The sequence below is a fragment of the Gymnogyps californianus genome, chromosome 2, assembly GCF_018139145.2.
Source record: "Gymnogyps californianus isolate 813 chromosome 2, ASM1813914v2, whole genome shotgun sequence".
Lineage (NCBI taxonomy): Eukaryota > Metazoa > Chordata > Aves > Accipitriformes > Cathartidae > Gymnogyps > Gymnogyps californianus.
The window spans coordinates 110,545,563-110,560,346 of record NC_059472.1 but is presented as its reverse complement, the minus strand read 5'-3'; the positions used below and the strand labels follow the sequence as shown (position 1 = coordinate 110,560,346).

The 14,784-nt window shown below is 42.1% G+C and overlaps 1 protein-coding gene across 1 annotated transcript in view; it reads right to left on the bottom strand.

The window, feature by feature from the left end:
* GLI3 (GLI family zinc finger 3) overlaps positions 1-14,784 on the bottom strand; it is a 210,968-nt gene that overhangs the window by 25,177 nt on the left and 171,007 nt on the right. Inside the window, exons 9-10 of the mRNA XM_050891183.1 lie at positions 14,333-14,446; positions 12,883-13,023 (exon numbers count right to left, since the gene is read on the bottom strand). Coding sequence (XP_050747140.1) covers positions 12,883-13,023; positions 14,333-14,446 — 255 coding nt within the window. The remainder of the gene's footprint in view (positions 1-12,882; positions 13,024-14,332; positions 14,447-14,784) is intronic.

Sequence of the window (14,784 nt, the reverse complement as noted above, 5' to 3'; positions counted from 1 at the left end):
ACATCTCTAAGAAACATTTCTAACAAGCTTCAGCATGTGCAACAGTTTATTGCTTCTCTGAGACCTCCCTTGGCTTTTTTCCACGGGACATCCATTCAGAATTTACCTTTCACATCCATGCTAGGCTTGGTTGTCCCTGCCACGTCCTCGCAAAGGTCTCTGTCACATATTAGAAGTTAGTCGCCCTTAATGCTCCAGGGAGCGGCAGTAGAGATACCTTCCTTCATCTCTCTCTTGCCACGGGATAACATTTTCTATTCTCTCATATGCGCCATAGACAGTCTTATGTTGTAGCTACACTACAGACGTATGTTTGAGCTGTTGGAATGAAAACTGTGCAGGATCTCTTAGTAGAACATGGGGGTATCACCTAACACACTTAGAAAAGAGCCAAAGCCAGTTTTTTTTCTGCCCTGCATTCCATGCACTAACTTAATTGATTTGCAGTGAACTTACAGGTGCTTCTGGTAACTAAAAATCAATCCTAAATAGTCTGGTTTATCTCAGAGATTCATCTCTTCTCCTATATACTGTTGTGGCACCATCTGAATGGGACAGACTTGTGCTGGCAGTCAACCCCAAGTATGCAGGAGTATACCAAAGGGCAGTCCTGTATGTCTGTAACTCTCCCCCATCCAAAAACTATCAGAACTGGAGTCTGGTGCCTCCAGAGTGTGATATAAAACACACTTCTTTGTTCAGGCTTTTTTTACTAACTGTAAGTGTCGGAATCCCCTTGGCAATTAATTTCCTGACTGGTAATCCCTTGGCTCTGATCCACGCAGAGAAAGTGGCTGCACTGGAGGGAGGTGTGCAAGGCACATGCTCTGGCTTTGCACAATGAAGTGGTCTCTTGATTTAAATGACAGCGGCCAAGCCTGAAAATTTCTTATTTGCCCTGCATAATGAAGTAAGCTAAGCTCACTGTTGAACACGCTTTAAGCTGAGTGTAATGTGGCAAACGGTCAAATACTGCAGGCAGGGTTTTCCTGGTTATCTGTGGTAACGTTAGAAATAGTTTAGGCACAAGAAAGATATGCAAAAACTATCCTAACAGTAGTGAGATACAGAAATACACATTGTACAATAATTAGCACTGATAACAGTTTAAAGGATAAAGCCTTTATTTTACTAACTTTAAGACAAATCACACTAACAAAAAAAAAAAAAAAAACACTGCATACCCGTAGTGCATTAAGCTTCTATATTCTCAGCTCTTGTAGAGAGGTATAAAACTCTTGTAGTAATCCTGTCTAGTGCTGGTAACTGGCAAAACAATCTACAATGCACAGTCCAGAGCTACAGGGATGCCTCTCCCTAGCAGCCAGGCCAGGTGGGCTTGATCAGTTTTGACATATATGTATTGTTTAAGGTCTTCTGAAACAAAGGGACAGAGAAGCTGTGTGGGCATAATTCCTATAAGCAGTGTCCTGGTTTCAGCTGGGACAGAGTTAACTCTCTTCTTAGTAGCTGGTACAGTGCTGTGTTTTGGATTTAGTGTGAGAATGATGTTGATAACACTCCGATGTTTTAGTTGTTGCTAAGTAGCGCTTATCCTAAGTTAAGGATTTTTCAGTTTCCCATGCTCTGCCAGCAGCAGGTGTGCAAGAAGCTGGGAGGGAGCATGGCCAGGACAGCTGACCCGAACTAGCCAAAGGGGTACTCCATACCATGGAACATCATGTTCAGTATATAAACAGGGGGGAGTTGGCCAGGAGGGGCGGATCACGGCTCTGGCATCAGTCAGCAGGTGGTGAGCAACTGCATTGTGCATCACTGGGGTTTTTTCCCCCTTTTTTTCCCCTCTTCTTTTTTTGTTATATTCCTTTTCATTACTATTATTATTATTATATTTCATTATTATTATTGTTAGTATTATATTTTATTTTAGTTATTAAACTGTTCTTATCTCAACCCATGAGTTTTACCTTCTTTCCCGATTCTCCTCCCCATCCCACTGGGAGCAGGGTGGGAGTGAGGAAGCGGCCGCGTGGTGCTTAGCTGCTGGCTGGGGTTAAACCACGACAGCGGCCAAACTCTCAAAAACATTTTCACTAAGTTTCCTTTAGTTTTAGACAAAGGATCTCACAGGAGGAATAAAGTTGGTACCGTGCTCACATGTGCTGTGAAGAGTGAGATACTATCTTTTTAATTAACTCAGCCTAAAGTGATGCAGTCTTAACAGAAGTGCTCCGATCCTGGATTCCTCAAATTAGAAAGCATCAGAGCTAAATAAATACAGGAAAGCCACTTGTCCTTCACACTCCAGAATGCTAAAACAAACCCCCACAAAACCATACTAGATCTCCCTGGATGCATCCCCTTTCTACATTGTCCTGATGTGGAGGGCCTACCCATCGGCATACCTTAAACATGGATCATAAATAAAACCACTGCCAAGGGAATAACTGAAGGAAAAAAGGACAGTGAGTATTTCAGGTATAAATGCCTGTGGAGCAAGCTCTTGCCCTCACTGAAAACACTCTGAAAAAGATCCCTGAATTCAAGGGGTGTTGCCCTTACCTGGCAGAAATCACTGCTGAGGTAAGGTGCTAACTAGAAGCAAAGGATGGACTTAGCTGTGTTGTGCTTCTCTCTGAAAATTTAGTGATTTTCACTGCTGCTGTGCTGCTGCTGTTCTTTTTTTTAGTGCTTTCTTGACACATGTAGGAGAGGATAAAAGCCTAATGGGTGCGAGTGTCAGCACAATATAAATTACTGCAAGGAAAAACTTGATGCATGGCTTGGGATCTGAAAGAGGAATGTCCACCATTGTTTGTGATTATGGATCACATCACAATCTAATAGCAATTTTTATTTAATCAATAATTTCCATGCTGAACAGACAGCCCTGTTACAGAGAATCGACAAGCAGGTACTGATAGCGACAAGGCTTGTTATTAATCTTTACCCTGCCAACATATCAACCAAACTACTGTAAAAAAGCACCACCAATATGGATTTAGAAGTAGGTCTTTCTTTTTCTTTCTTTTCTTTCCATCTTTCTTTCTTTTTTCTTTCTCCTTCTCTTTCTTTCTATCTCTCTCTTTCTTTCTCCCTTTCTTCCTTTGCCTTTCTTTTCTTTTTAGCTAGGCAGCCCCATTACCCTTCTCCCTTTCCAGGTATGTAATGTTTCATACACTTTATATTCTAAGTTTATTTGAAAAACGTGGGGCTTGAATTACACAAAAAGGCAATTCATATTAAGCAATTTCACAAATCAGTGGGACCTAGCCCAGTGCTCAGTGTTAGCCATTATAGGCTAATAAATCATACTTTCTCTTTGAGATGTCAATCGCCAAAGTGCTTTGTAAAAATGTTGGCATCTGTAATTCAGTGAAGCCTTTTCATCTTGAAATAAGATGCTCCAGACTGATAACAAGAATAATCCTCTCTTGATCAAAAAAAAAATCTGCATTTTACCAATTAAAGCTGCTGCCAGAAGCCAAACGGAGCAGCACTGAGACTCCACTGTAGTTTATCTCTGCTAAACACAAGGAGGGATACAGTTAGAGCTTTGTTTCATTTTCAGCTTGACTACTTTATCTCACAGAGAACTGCAGCATCTCAGCCCTGTGATATACGTAAGAATGGTATATGCAGACCTCATACCTACAGTGCAAGCCACCAGAGGACCCACTCCTGACAAAACCACCACCCATTCATTTTATAGATTAGGTACCCGACACCTTGAAGAAAAGTCATGCTTACACAAAAGTTTAAGCACTGGAAAACACTGAATTTGTTTCACCACGATAAAAGGCTCATCTTTTTTTTTTTCTTTCTATTAAGAGGTTACACAAACAAAAGAGACTGCAAAAATGAATCCATGCAGCCCAGCCCTCTCAAAACCAAATGCAGAAGCCTGTATTTAGCTTGCCTGTCCCTGCCTCTGTTCGTGCATGCTGATCTGCCACTTCTGTCTGAGAAAAAGCACTTCCACATGCAATAGCTGGGCCAGCACTCATAGATTTCTATTCTTCCAGGCATTAGGTTTCTATGGGCAAACCTTTTGGGTAGAATATGGGCAGCTACGAGGGAGAACATGGCACTTGTGACAAAGATACGAAGATGGGCTGCACTATGGATAAAATCTTCTTCATCGGGAGATGACAAAAGCAATGCAGAGGCACACCACATCGAACAGGGGACTCCAGAAGGTTCAAGGTAGATCTTCCACTGGTTCACCGGAATAACACAGGCTACATAACAGCAAATCACTTAGTCAGCAGTAGCAAGGCAGGAAAAAGCTGCACAGAAACCACAGCTTTGTCCAGGTGAATCTGCTTTGCCCTGGCCCGTTGGTCAGGACTGAAAGGTACCTGGAGTCAATGCACAAGCCCAACCTTCCTTGCAGCTCGGAGGCAGCAAAAAAAGCAGGTTGGGACTTCCGTTTTCTCTCTTCTCCATGATATGCCAACAAGAGTCAGGAGCCAAAGAGCCAACTCAGTCTGCACCTTTACTCTTGCCTACATGTTTGTCAGTCAGCACAGGCTCCCCTGGGACTTGGCTGGCAGCTTCTTATCCTACACTTCTCCCCAAAACTGGAAGTCACTTAGGAAACTTCACTAACTTGGAAGAGTTCACTAGTTGAACTCTCAGGCAAAATAAACACTTCAAATAAGTACGTATATCCACAAACCACCTAAATAGTGCTTTGTGATTAAAAGCACGGACAGAGGTCAAACCCTGCTCCCTGCCATGCACAGCCCTTTCCACTCAAGTGCCCACTTGTTAGGATTTCAATCTAAATGCCTAGAGTAACTTCTCGAGGCATAGGAGGAGCATTGTTCATCCCTACCCACAACAGTGAAAAAGAAGTGCTATTTAAATGCATGTCATAGTTTAGCAACCTCTTTCAGGGACACCAATTCAAAGACAATGACTTTGGCAACTCATATGAACAGTAGCCCTAGCAGCAGCAGACTAACAACAAGTTTTCCTAATGCTGTGAAAGAAATGCTAATTACAGAGGAATTAAAATTTAAAAAATGATTACATTTCTCTCTCTAAATCCCCTCTTAATACTTCACAGATTAGGGTGGATTTATTTTTTTGTAAACCTTTCTCTATCAAAAAAAGAAATCCCCACTTTATTTTTTTTTTCCCCTTCTCTGTGATTCATCAAAAGCCAGACTCTAGGTAGGGGAACTGTCAATGCTCTTGTGTAGTGCAGTGCTTAAGAGGACCGGAGCCAAAGCACAGCTGGCCTCTGGGTCAAGCCCAGAGTGAATAAGATCTCTTCACAAGGCAGCAGTGCTGACTTTTAACACTGCTGGAAGGCAGAGGACATCACGGTGGCTGGCGCAGAGCAAGGATGTGCTGGGAAGGCAAACAGGAGCCGCGCCAGACCCCGAGGGCTACTGAGGCTACAGAACAGCAGTGAGGTCCGTCTGTGGTTACTTAACCTTAAAACCCAACAGCACTTACATGGGGGGTTAAAGACTTGTTTCATTTAAACAAGTCTGTTTTAGGTACCCATACGGAAACCAAGAGAGAATGAACGTGCACTGAGGGGCACAGATCTGCTTACTAGCTTTCTTATGCCATGTAATGAATTGCTGTCCTATAAACAATGCTACCATTCTCGCACAGTTCAAGACTATGGGTTCAGCAGCCTATAATCCAGCACAGTAAAGTGGTGTCTTAATAACTCAGCCTTTAAACAGGCAGCAAGGAAGAGATTTCAAAATCTAAAAACTTCTGGACAGATGTTTCTCATGATTATTTGCTATAATCTCTCCTCCCTCTCTCCCCTCTCCCTTGTTCCCACACAGCTACAAAGGTCAAATATACTGAGGGGATGCACAAACTGGCAAAAATCTTTCCATAGCACTTGCTTGCTTCTGAAACAACTCCCTGTCTTCTCCACGTTGTCCCAACCTTCAGCCCAAGCCCTGGGCTTGTCTCACTTGAAGAATGATTTCTTTTGTCCGCAGCGTTGCTTCTCCAAATATGGATTAGGGTCCAGACCCCAGTGAGTAAAAAATAAAATAAGATGAGATAGAATAAAACCACCAACAAAAACCCCTTTGCTGTTGTACGTAAAACATTCTCCTTTTGTCAGGAAAAAAATGATTACTATAATGGATTTCATGTTCTTATCTATTCCTTACTCTTTTCAATTTAAAGGAAACATTTCTGAACCTTTCAGGGCACTAGCTGTCACTGCCACGCACAATGAGTCCGCAAACGGACTGAAGCCTCTCTGTGTTACTGCACTAGAGCCAAATAAAACTATAATGAAAAAGCACTGAAAACTGCCTCTGCAAAAAAGAATTAAAAATTAAATAAATCCCTGCACATATTTGGAGATGCATGCAAACTGGGATGTGTAATTATACCCCTTTGGGATTGTGAAGGGACTTGCTTCATGTAGCTGGGACTTCACCTGCATCACGACCAGTTTGCAAGCACACCTCCAATGCCCAGAGAAAAGAAATCACTAATGCACGAAGGATAATCTGCCTTTTGGGGCAGCTGTGTGTAACTGCCTCCTTTCAGGCGCAGATGCCGACCCACACAGCTGCGAGTAGCAGCCTGTCGGAGTTGGCAGCTTGGGGCTGTTTGCTGACGGGGCAGTTTCTCCTCCTGCAAGCGGTGGACAATGCGTGACTCTCGGGGTCATTTACAGCTCTGCCACTACCGCTATTACTTAGGGGAACTGCTCTAATCTGGCTCATTCTCCTAGTGCAGTTGGATCTTTTTTTTAGAGAAGAGAGGTGAAGCTCTCTCCAGTCCTTACCTACCACTCTCCTACAGGAGAGGAGCTGAGGAAGAAGCCACAGGCCAAAGGCAGCATGGTAGCAAGACGGAGTGAGACTTTCAAGTCCATTGACTTTGAGTGTCCTTATTTCTGGGCATCCAAAATGACCCACCCCAAAGAGGTCTAGTCCTTCAGAGAGTGGTGTGCTCCTCACCTCCCGATCAGACACATTCTTAAGTGTTTCAAGGTGCACATTGATTAAGGCATCTCATATCATGATAGATGCTGCAAAACCTGAGCCGAGGCAGGCTGTGGGCACAGCCCAGGTTTTACGTAGGTCTCCATGGATCGCTGGCCAACTTCTGCCGGTCGGAGCTGAACCCACCCTTTTCTGTAGGAGCGGAGGGCAAAATTAAGAAACTCAAGTCAGGGAACTTCACGTAATGGTTCTTCTGGGTATCCTCAGTGCACTGCGATTACCTTGGGAACACATGGGTACCTGAGAAACACAAGAAACTTTCCTCTGGTGTGATAATGGAGCCTGGTGGAGCATTACAGCAGCTGCCCCGGGGATTGCCAGGGGAGCGCTCCAGTCACCGGGGCTTTGCAAATAGGCAGGAAGACCTCAGCAAATGAAATCCTGAATGTAAGCCATTGCTGTTAGTTTAGGGCTTTTTGATCTCATCTAATCAAATGTAACAATGAGAGCATTTTATTGCTGTACAATTAAGGAGAAAACACTAACAAAAAATAGCTCTACAGTTCTTCAAGCATGTTTTTGAATAAAAAATAATTATCATCAAGGCTACACAGCAAGGGGGATGAGAAATAGGCAGCACTGCATTTTTCTGATTGCCATTGTATTAATATTTAACAATAACTTCAGTCATTTCCTTGAAGGATAATTTTCTTAAACAAACTTTTATCTTTAGTGTCTAGCCCTTTTGCAATATTTTATTCTTAAACTGATTTCTGGGGGAAAAAAAAGACAAACTGCAACAAAAAGCAGATTTATAAAAATATACAATATCTTATTAGCTTCTGGGCGCTCAAGTGCATTTATCACATATTTAAAACAAACTTGAGCTCAGCTAAGCCCAATTATAATATCTCGCTGGGCAGAGAAATTAATTAAACAGCTGAATGATAAAGACCCCAGCAGCAAACTGAGGCTTTAAAATAAATATCTTTTTTTTTTCCTTAAGAAGAAGAAGGAAAAGAAAGAAACCTATAATACACATGTTCAAACAGTAATGTAAGCAATCTTTTCAGGAGTGCAACGCACTGTAAATAAGACTACCTGGCAGGCAAATGCAGCGGCAGCTACAACGTGGCTCTCCAACTTCATGATTTGCTAATGTGCAACACACGCACCCCTTTTGCACCAACTTCAAATAACCCTGGGATCCCAGCAGTGCAGCTCAGCGACTGAACCAGAACAAGGGCAGAACTTGTCAGGATTTAAGAGCTTTCAGCAAAACCCTTCAATTGCAGCCAGTACCCTATTCCATAGAAGGATATCAATTATAGATAGTGACTTGCTTTAGCAGGGCAGTCGGTACTGTCAGACGCTAGATAGACAACCATGAAGAATCATGAATCTTTCTATTAACTGTAAGAGAAGGGGGGAAAAAGGATGGAAAGGTGCTATAAATAAGGCAGAGCGTCTGAATGGTTTAACACCTTGCCTTTTGGTGTATGTATCACGAAAATTTAACCATGCTGAATTCTAAGTGGCACGTATCGCTTGAAAATAAGAGCTCCCACACCAAAATCATTTCGGTGTCAAACCCTTCTGGGTGGGTCAATAACGATTCTTTTATGTAGCTTTTCAGTTATTTATTCATAGCAGCCCAGGTTCTGTTCATAAATTCAGTCAGAAAACATTGTCTCTTGGGGCCTAAGCACACTTTCACTAGCGTCCACATTTTACACTAATAACAGCAGGACTTTGCTACAGAAAGTAATGCAGAAAAATGCCATCAAATCTGACTATTGTGCCCAAGATTGCAATTTCTTCTCTAAAGCTATACCACATATTCAGACATAGATTATATTTGTATTTACCATTTCATACATACTATAGTACATATCACTTTGTAATGCAGATATTGCTAGAATCTGATTCACCTACAGTTGATTTCAAAGTAAATCGGCTCCCATCATTCCCAAAAAGATAATAAAGCTATCCTCATGTGACAGGAAGACCAGAATATACACAAATTCATATTTACCTCTTTCGAAACACAGGCATATGTGCTTGTGTATACACCCTATAATACGTGATGGGAGTAATGACATCTATAATGTGAACTGTATGCATTATGTATTGTGGAAACGCTCTCCTGAGCTCTGCTCAACCTGGCGCGACTAGAATTCACGCTGAGGTACCTAATCCTTTAGGAAACAAAACAAACAGCTAGAAACATACTTCCATCTTTTCCCTAAATGCTGCAGTTCCTCTAAAATTCCAGTGCTTTGGGATGCAAGGCTTGGATAACAGTCTGTTCTTTGCCACCGGACGTTTTGGGTCTGATATCTTACTATTATGTATGGCTACAAACAGTAGCTTTATTCCCCTGAAAAAAAACCCCACATTCATTAAAAGACTTACTGTTAGCCTGTGTAGATCCTGAAAATTTAGCCTTCTCAGGATGTACAAGAGTGCTTTTTAGACCTTTTTTCTGAAACTCTGCATTTTATGAATTTCCTCTTCCCAGCTGAACTTCCAAAGCCCAGGGAATGGGTTTAGAGAGTTGTACGGGTGAAAATACTCTAAATACTTCCAAGTCAAATATACAAATGCATTTTCCTTTCTACTGAGCGGATGCTACATACCACGTACTCAATGAAATGGGTGACAGGGAAGCGGTTTCTTGCAATCCTTTGTGAAGGCCTACATAGCTCACTCTTAGTTTCACTGTACAGTTCACTTGACTACGAATAGTATGGGCAAGTAGGTGTGTGTACACAGTATGATGTAGTATCACATGTGTAGTGCTGTATCACACCCACCCAACTTCTGAACACGTGACTATAGCTCTCTGCTCATGCTAATCATCCTTTCTGAGTGTCAGGGAATATAGGGAAGCCGGCAGATGTTATCTGGATGAGTCTTGCTAGCACAATTTAAGCCTTTATTGCCTTTACCTATGCCAGTTGCCCCTGCATTGATTATTACTACCTCACAGTACAGTCAACAAAATAGGATGGTTATCTATACTTTTGATGTCCCAGATGGCAGTCCAGCGTCTTACTTCAAAACCCCCTTCAAGCTCAGCTGGAACAGCTGAGGCTCTGCTGACCCTGCCAGCAGGCTGGAAATCACCCACAGAGCAGCAGCGTGTGCAGCCAAGAGAGGCAACGTGGCAAAGTTCTGCTGCAAGATTTGAAGGTTAATAGCGTGATCCTAGCTACAGTCCTACCTGTACACAAGTTAGCTCAGGTACCTCCAGACAGCATCGAACAGCCCGATGTACGTGGCCCCAGAGCTGCAGGGTGAAGACCTCATTACCCATATCATGGCCATTTCTTCTCTTGTGTTTGAGCAGCGTCTAGCACCATGGGACTCTGGGCTTGACGAGGCCTCCAGCTGCTACTGCAGTGTAAATATTACTGGGTAAAGGATGTACTCATGCCACTGAGACACATACTGTCTGTGCCTAGTTCAGGTGCACACATGCACACGCCAAGTCAGGAACTCACCCAGTGCAAAGACACTCAGGTAAGCGCAGTTATGGCAATTTGTATCTACTCAGATTTACTCACCAGTATTTGAGTAGAAGGCATACATGAGCCACATCAGTGGGGAGATTTTCAAGGACCGAACTGCTGCTCAGGGACTGAACGCTTTCTGCCAGAGCCACACACCTAAGCAAAACCAGGACTGCCCTCCCATGAAGCCCTACTGAGACCTGGACTTCATTTCCCTAGTTGCTGCAGGTGTACATCAGAGGGGTGTGGCAATCAAGGGCAGACAAAATATGGGAGAGACAGACCAGGGTGAAGGGCCAGACTTTCAAACAGAGTTAGATGTCTAAAGCCCTTTGCAATTCTGGACAGAAATAACTCGCTCAAGTCCCCACAGCAGGGCTCTGTCGGAGCAGCAAAAGAAATCACAAACCAGGGCCCCATCACTGAGTCACGCTGACCCTTACAGCGTGATTTGTGCTACTTGAATGTGATGGTTGCGATGATGAATTTATTGTCTTTGAGGTATCGAGTCAGGACTTGCACCTCGTAATCTTAAATGCCATCATAACATATCTGAATCCTGAGCCCTGCCAAAAAGAACTCCTTGTATCACAGAAACATTTTTTATATCCTTTTTTTATGTCTAGAGAAACCCATTTCAGATGTTGCCATTGTGCAGAAACATAAGAAATACAGTTTTTTCAGAGGAGTCTTGCTGTTGACCCTTATAATACAGTCAGATTCGCTACAAAAATCACACCAGAAACAACAAATGCATTTAAAAAAAACCCCAAACAACCGAACTATCACACTGTAAATTTAATTCACCTTAAACTACAAAACATTAGCTATTAGCTAACAGGCACAGTGGAATTCAATTAAATTTTACGTCTGAAACATCAAAAAATCCTCTTCCTTTTTTTCATTACCAAGGGCACCTTTATTCTGAATTTCTCTTTTATTTCATATATTTTGGTGTAAATTATTTATCATCATCACTGGGATCATTTCTGAATATTGAGAAAGGTTTACCAGGCATCATAAAACTTCAGCCTTACAATTATTAGCAGATATAAAGACTGTGCCTGTGCAGACCCCCAGATGATGTCAATTGGTCTGTCTGCACAGAATCATTTGCAAGACCGACACTTGGTCTTTTAAATATGTCCAACCCTTTGCAGCAGCCATTCATATGGCATTTCTTCCCAAAAAGATATTGTGACACCAAAAGAGTCTCTCCTCACATTTCATTTTGGCCTATTAAAATGTTAGGGAATTATTTGTGCAAAATGTGTCCAAAGAATTCTTAACAAATATCACATTTTTGCCATTATTTTAGGTTTTGACAGTCTTTCATTTATTATTATTGTTACTGTTACTACTACTACCTAATAACAACAAGAAACTGAAAATACATCTTGATGAATAACTGCAACACCAAGAGGCTCTCACACACCAGCAAGTGAAAGCTGGCATTGCTTTACTAAAGTTAGCTTTGCAGCATCAGTTTATCATTTTGCATAGTATTTGGAAACATACGGTGGGATTTTTTTATTTATTTTAGGTGGAAAAGTACATTTTTCAACAAGCTATTTCAGTAGTACTGGCCACATTTTGCAATAGATTTTGCATGATCTCCAGGAAAGTATTAAACAGTTTTCTACAATAAACACGATTCTGACCCACTGATCATTTGCTGAAGATGTTCCTCTCTAATCTTTACTAGGAATTCCTTCTTTTTCAGAGTATTTGATATATTCTATGATGCCAGTAATTAAGAGAGGTGCTGCTAGCTAAGGAAGTTGGAAATGGGGGGATTGTACTCGCCAGGTTATATTCTAGATTTTGATTGTTCATTTTCTAGCTTACAATACTACAAAACAGTAAAAATCATTTATTTTGGAGAGGTGGCAGAGAGGAAGAAAAAACAAGGCAGATATGACTAATATTTGATGTAGCATAAAAAAGACCATACAGTTTGCCTTTGCTAAAAAGACTGAAATAACTCAGTCTCCATGTATTTAGCCAAATAACCCCCTTCAGTTTACACACAACAGTAAATTGATACCAAAACCCCCCTTAGGGAAGGGGAAGAATTCCCCTCACCCATTTCTACTGTTACAGTCCCTTTGGGGAGAAAAAATCAAACTTGGCTAAAGGTTAATAATAATTCATGTCCAGCTTACTATTACTCAATAACTATCAAAGTCTCTAACTCAAAATAGCGTTTGCTGGCTTACAGGATCAGAGCCATTACAATCTCTATTGAAGACTTTATTGAATTTTACACTAAGCTTTAGCTGACTGAACAGGTCAAGCACTGTGGCTCCGAGTTTTCTTTATTCTCAGAAACTCATAAACCCCTCTCCAGTTTGCAGCGCTATTAGCTAAGAAACTTGACTCAGCACAGGGTCAGAGAACCCGACCCCCATGTAAAAGGTCACATAGTTTTAAAACGCAGTTCCTGAATACCATTAACTTACATGCACTAGCTGTTCCTGCGTGTCAAACTCCCGGGAACAGCCTTCCCAGTGGCAGTTTGTCTCATAGACCACTTCAGGCTCCTGTTTGCTTTCATCTTTGTCCCCTTCCTCTTTTACCAGGGTCATTCCTTCTGGCTGTTCCTGGAGAGAGGAAAAAACCAGGGGTGAGGAGAGGAGAGAGGAAATTCTGAAACTGAGGAGGAAGAAAAGTGAATAACTTCAGCATTAGAAGAAAGACAATGGGGGTGTGTGGGGGGATTATTTTACTCTCAGTTCACTATGTTACTCCTTTCTACAAAATACAGAAGCCCAAAACAGGCCTGGTAAGTCAGAAGCCATTTGCAGATTATACGTGTAAAATAAATTTTTCCTCCCCAGAAGTACTCACTGCAGAGAATTTCTAAAAAAAATCCCTTTACATTTCAATTAAAAGCAAATCATAAAAGCTTGGCTTCCCTCTCCCTATATTTAAGCAGCTTGTTATTGGTACACTTGCCCCTTATTATTGAGTGGCACCACTATTGAAAAAGGCACTATTCAATATAGTTGAATTACTTGGAATTTGACTTTAGTACTAGGGTTAAACACAAACCAGATCACCAGTAATCCAAAGTGTGTTTTCATTGTTAATCCAGTGACAGTTTTGCACACTAAAACCTTTCCAAGAGCAGATTGGTAATTTTCAGGCTACTTGTTAGTCTGTTCTTGCCTATAACGTGTGCATGAAAGGGGTGAGAGAGTATTTAATTTTGGTTTTGACCTTCCACCTTCAGTTCCTCAAGGTGCCTCATTCTCCCCAGCTTGTTATTTGCTGAGGGTGAGAGTCAGATGTTAGCGTAAACATTTGGTTCAGATTATGCACTCATGCTATTTTTCCATTTCAAACCTGCTGAAGGATTTAGACAGACCTCTGCTTTGTTTTCATGGATTCACTCACAGGATCGAGGCTCTGATTCTCAGCTCCCCTGAGTCACTGTGAATCAGGAGTCGCTCTACTAAAACCAGTGGCATTAACTGGTATAGAAAGTATAGCAAACGAGACTGGCGCCCGACACTGAGGCCTCAATGCAGTAGAGTGCTAAGACCTGGTAAAAGTCAAGGTGGCCTAAGTATTTTTGCTGAACAGAAAACACGTCTTCAATAAAGACCTGAATGTCTCTTGTTCGCTTTTCCATGGTGAACAGAGGGTTGAGCACTCTCTGACTGATCAGAGGCGTATTCTCCATCAGCCTCTTTCCTCTCTGCCTTCATTCTGCAACAGACCCTGCACCCCAGCAGCTCCTCACTGCTCACGTTTAACCCTTGCTACCATGAGCTGAGGCTGCCTGTGTGTGCACTAGATGAAGGGCCATACAAGTGCAGGAAGCCTGAAAACACATGCTACAGGCAAGGTGCATTTTCCCTCCGGCAGCGAGATGAAAGGCTTACAAGTGTAACTTGACCGCCATACCTGCACGCTTCCTGCTCCCGGGCTGGGAAGGTCCTCGTCAGGCTTCATCTTGGAGCGCTTGTTGTGCATGGGATCTCCAGTGCTGCTCACTGCAGATTCGCTTGTGGGTTTATTCTGCTGCAGGCAGGTTTTTTTTTCCCCCAAAAGAAGACAAAATTAGACTGTGATAAATATGTAGCTCCAAACAAAAATATGCAGCATCTGCTCAGCAACTTTTTCTGGAGAAGCTACACTGTTAATTATATCGGATATGCAATTACATTGTGCTTCAATTACATAGCATTAACTTGTGGAAGAGCTGCATCACTCAACCTTGTAATGGAAGCAGGGAGGGAACAGGAAGGAGAGCATTTGATGTAATTCCTTGCTACAAACCAATGCTGTTTTTGTCAGGCCAGGGAGAACTTGATTTTCCACATAATGACGACTTCAAAAAGGCAATTTTGAAAAGC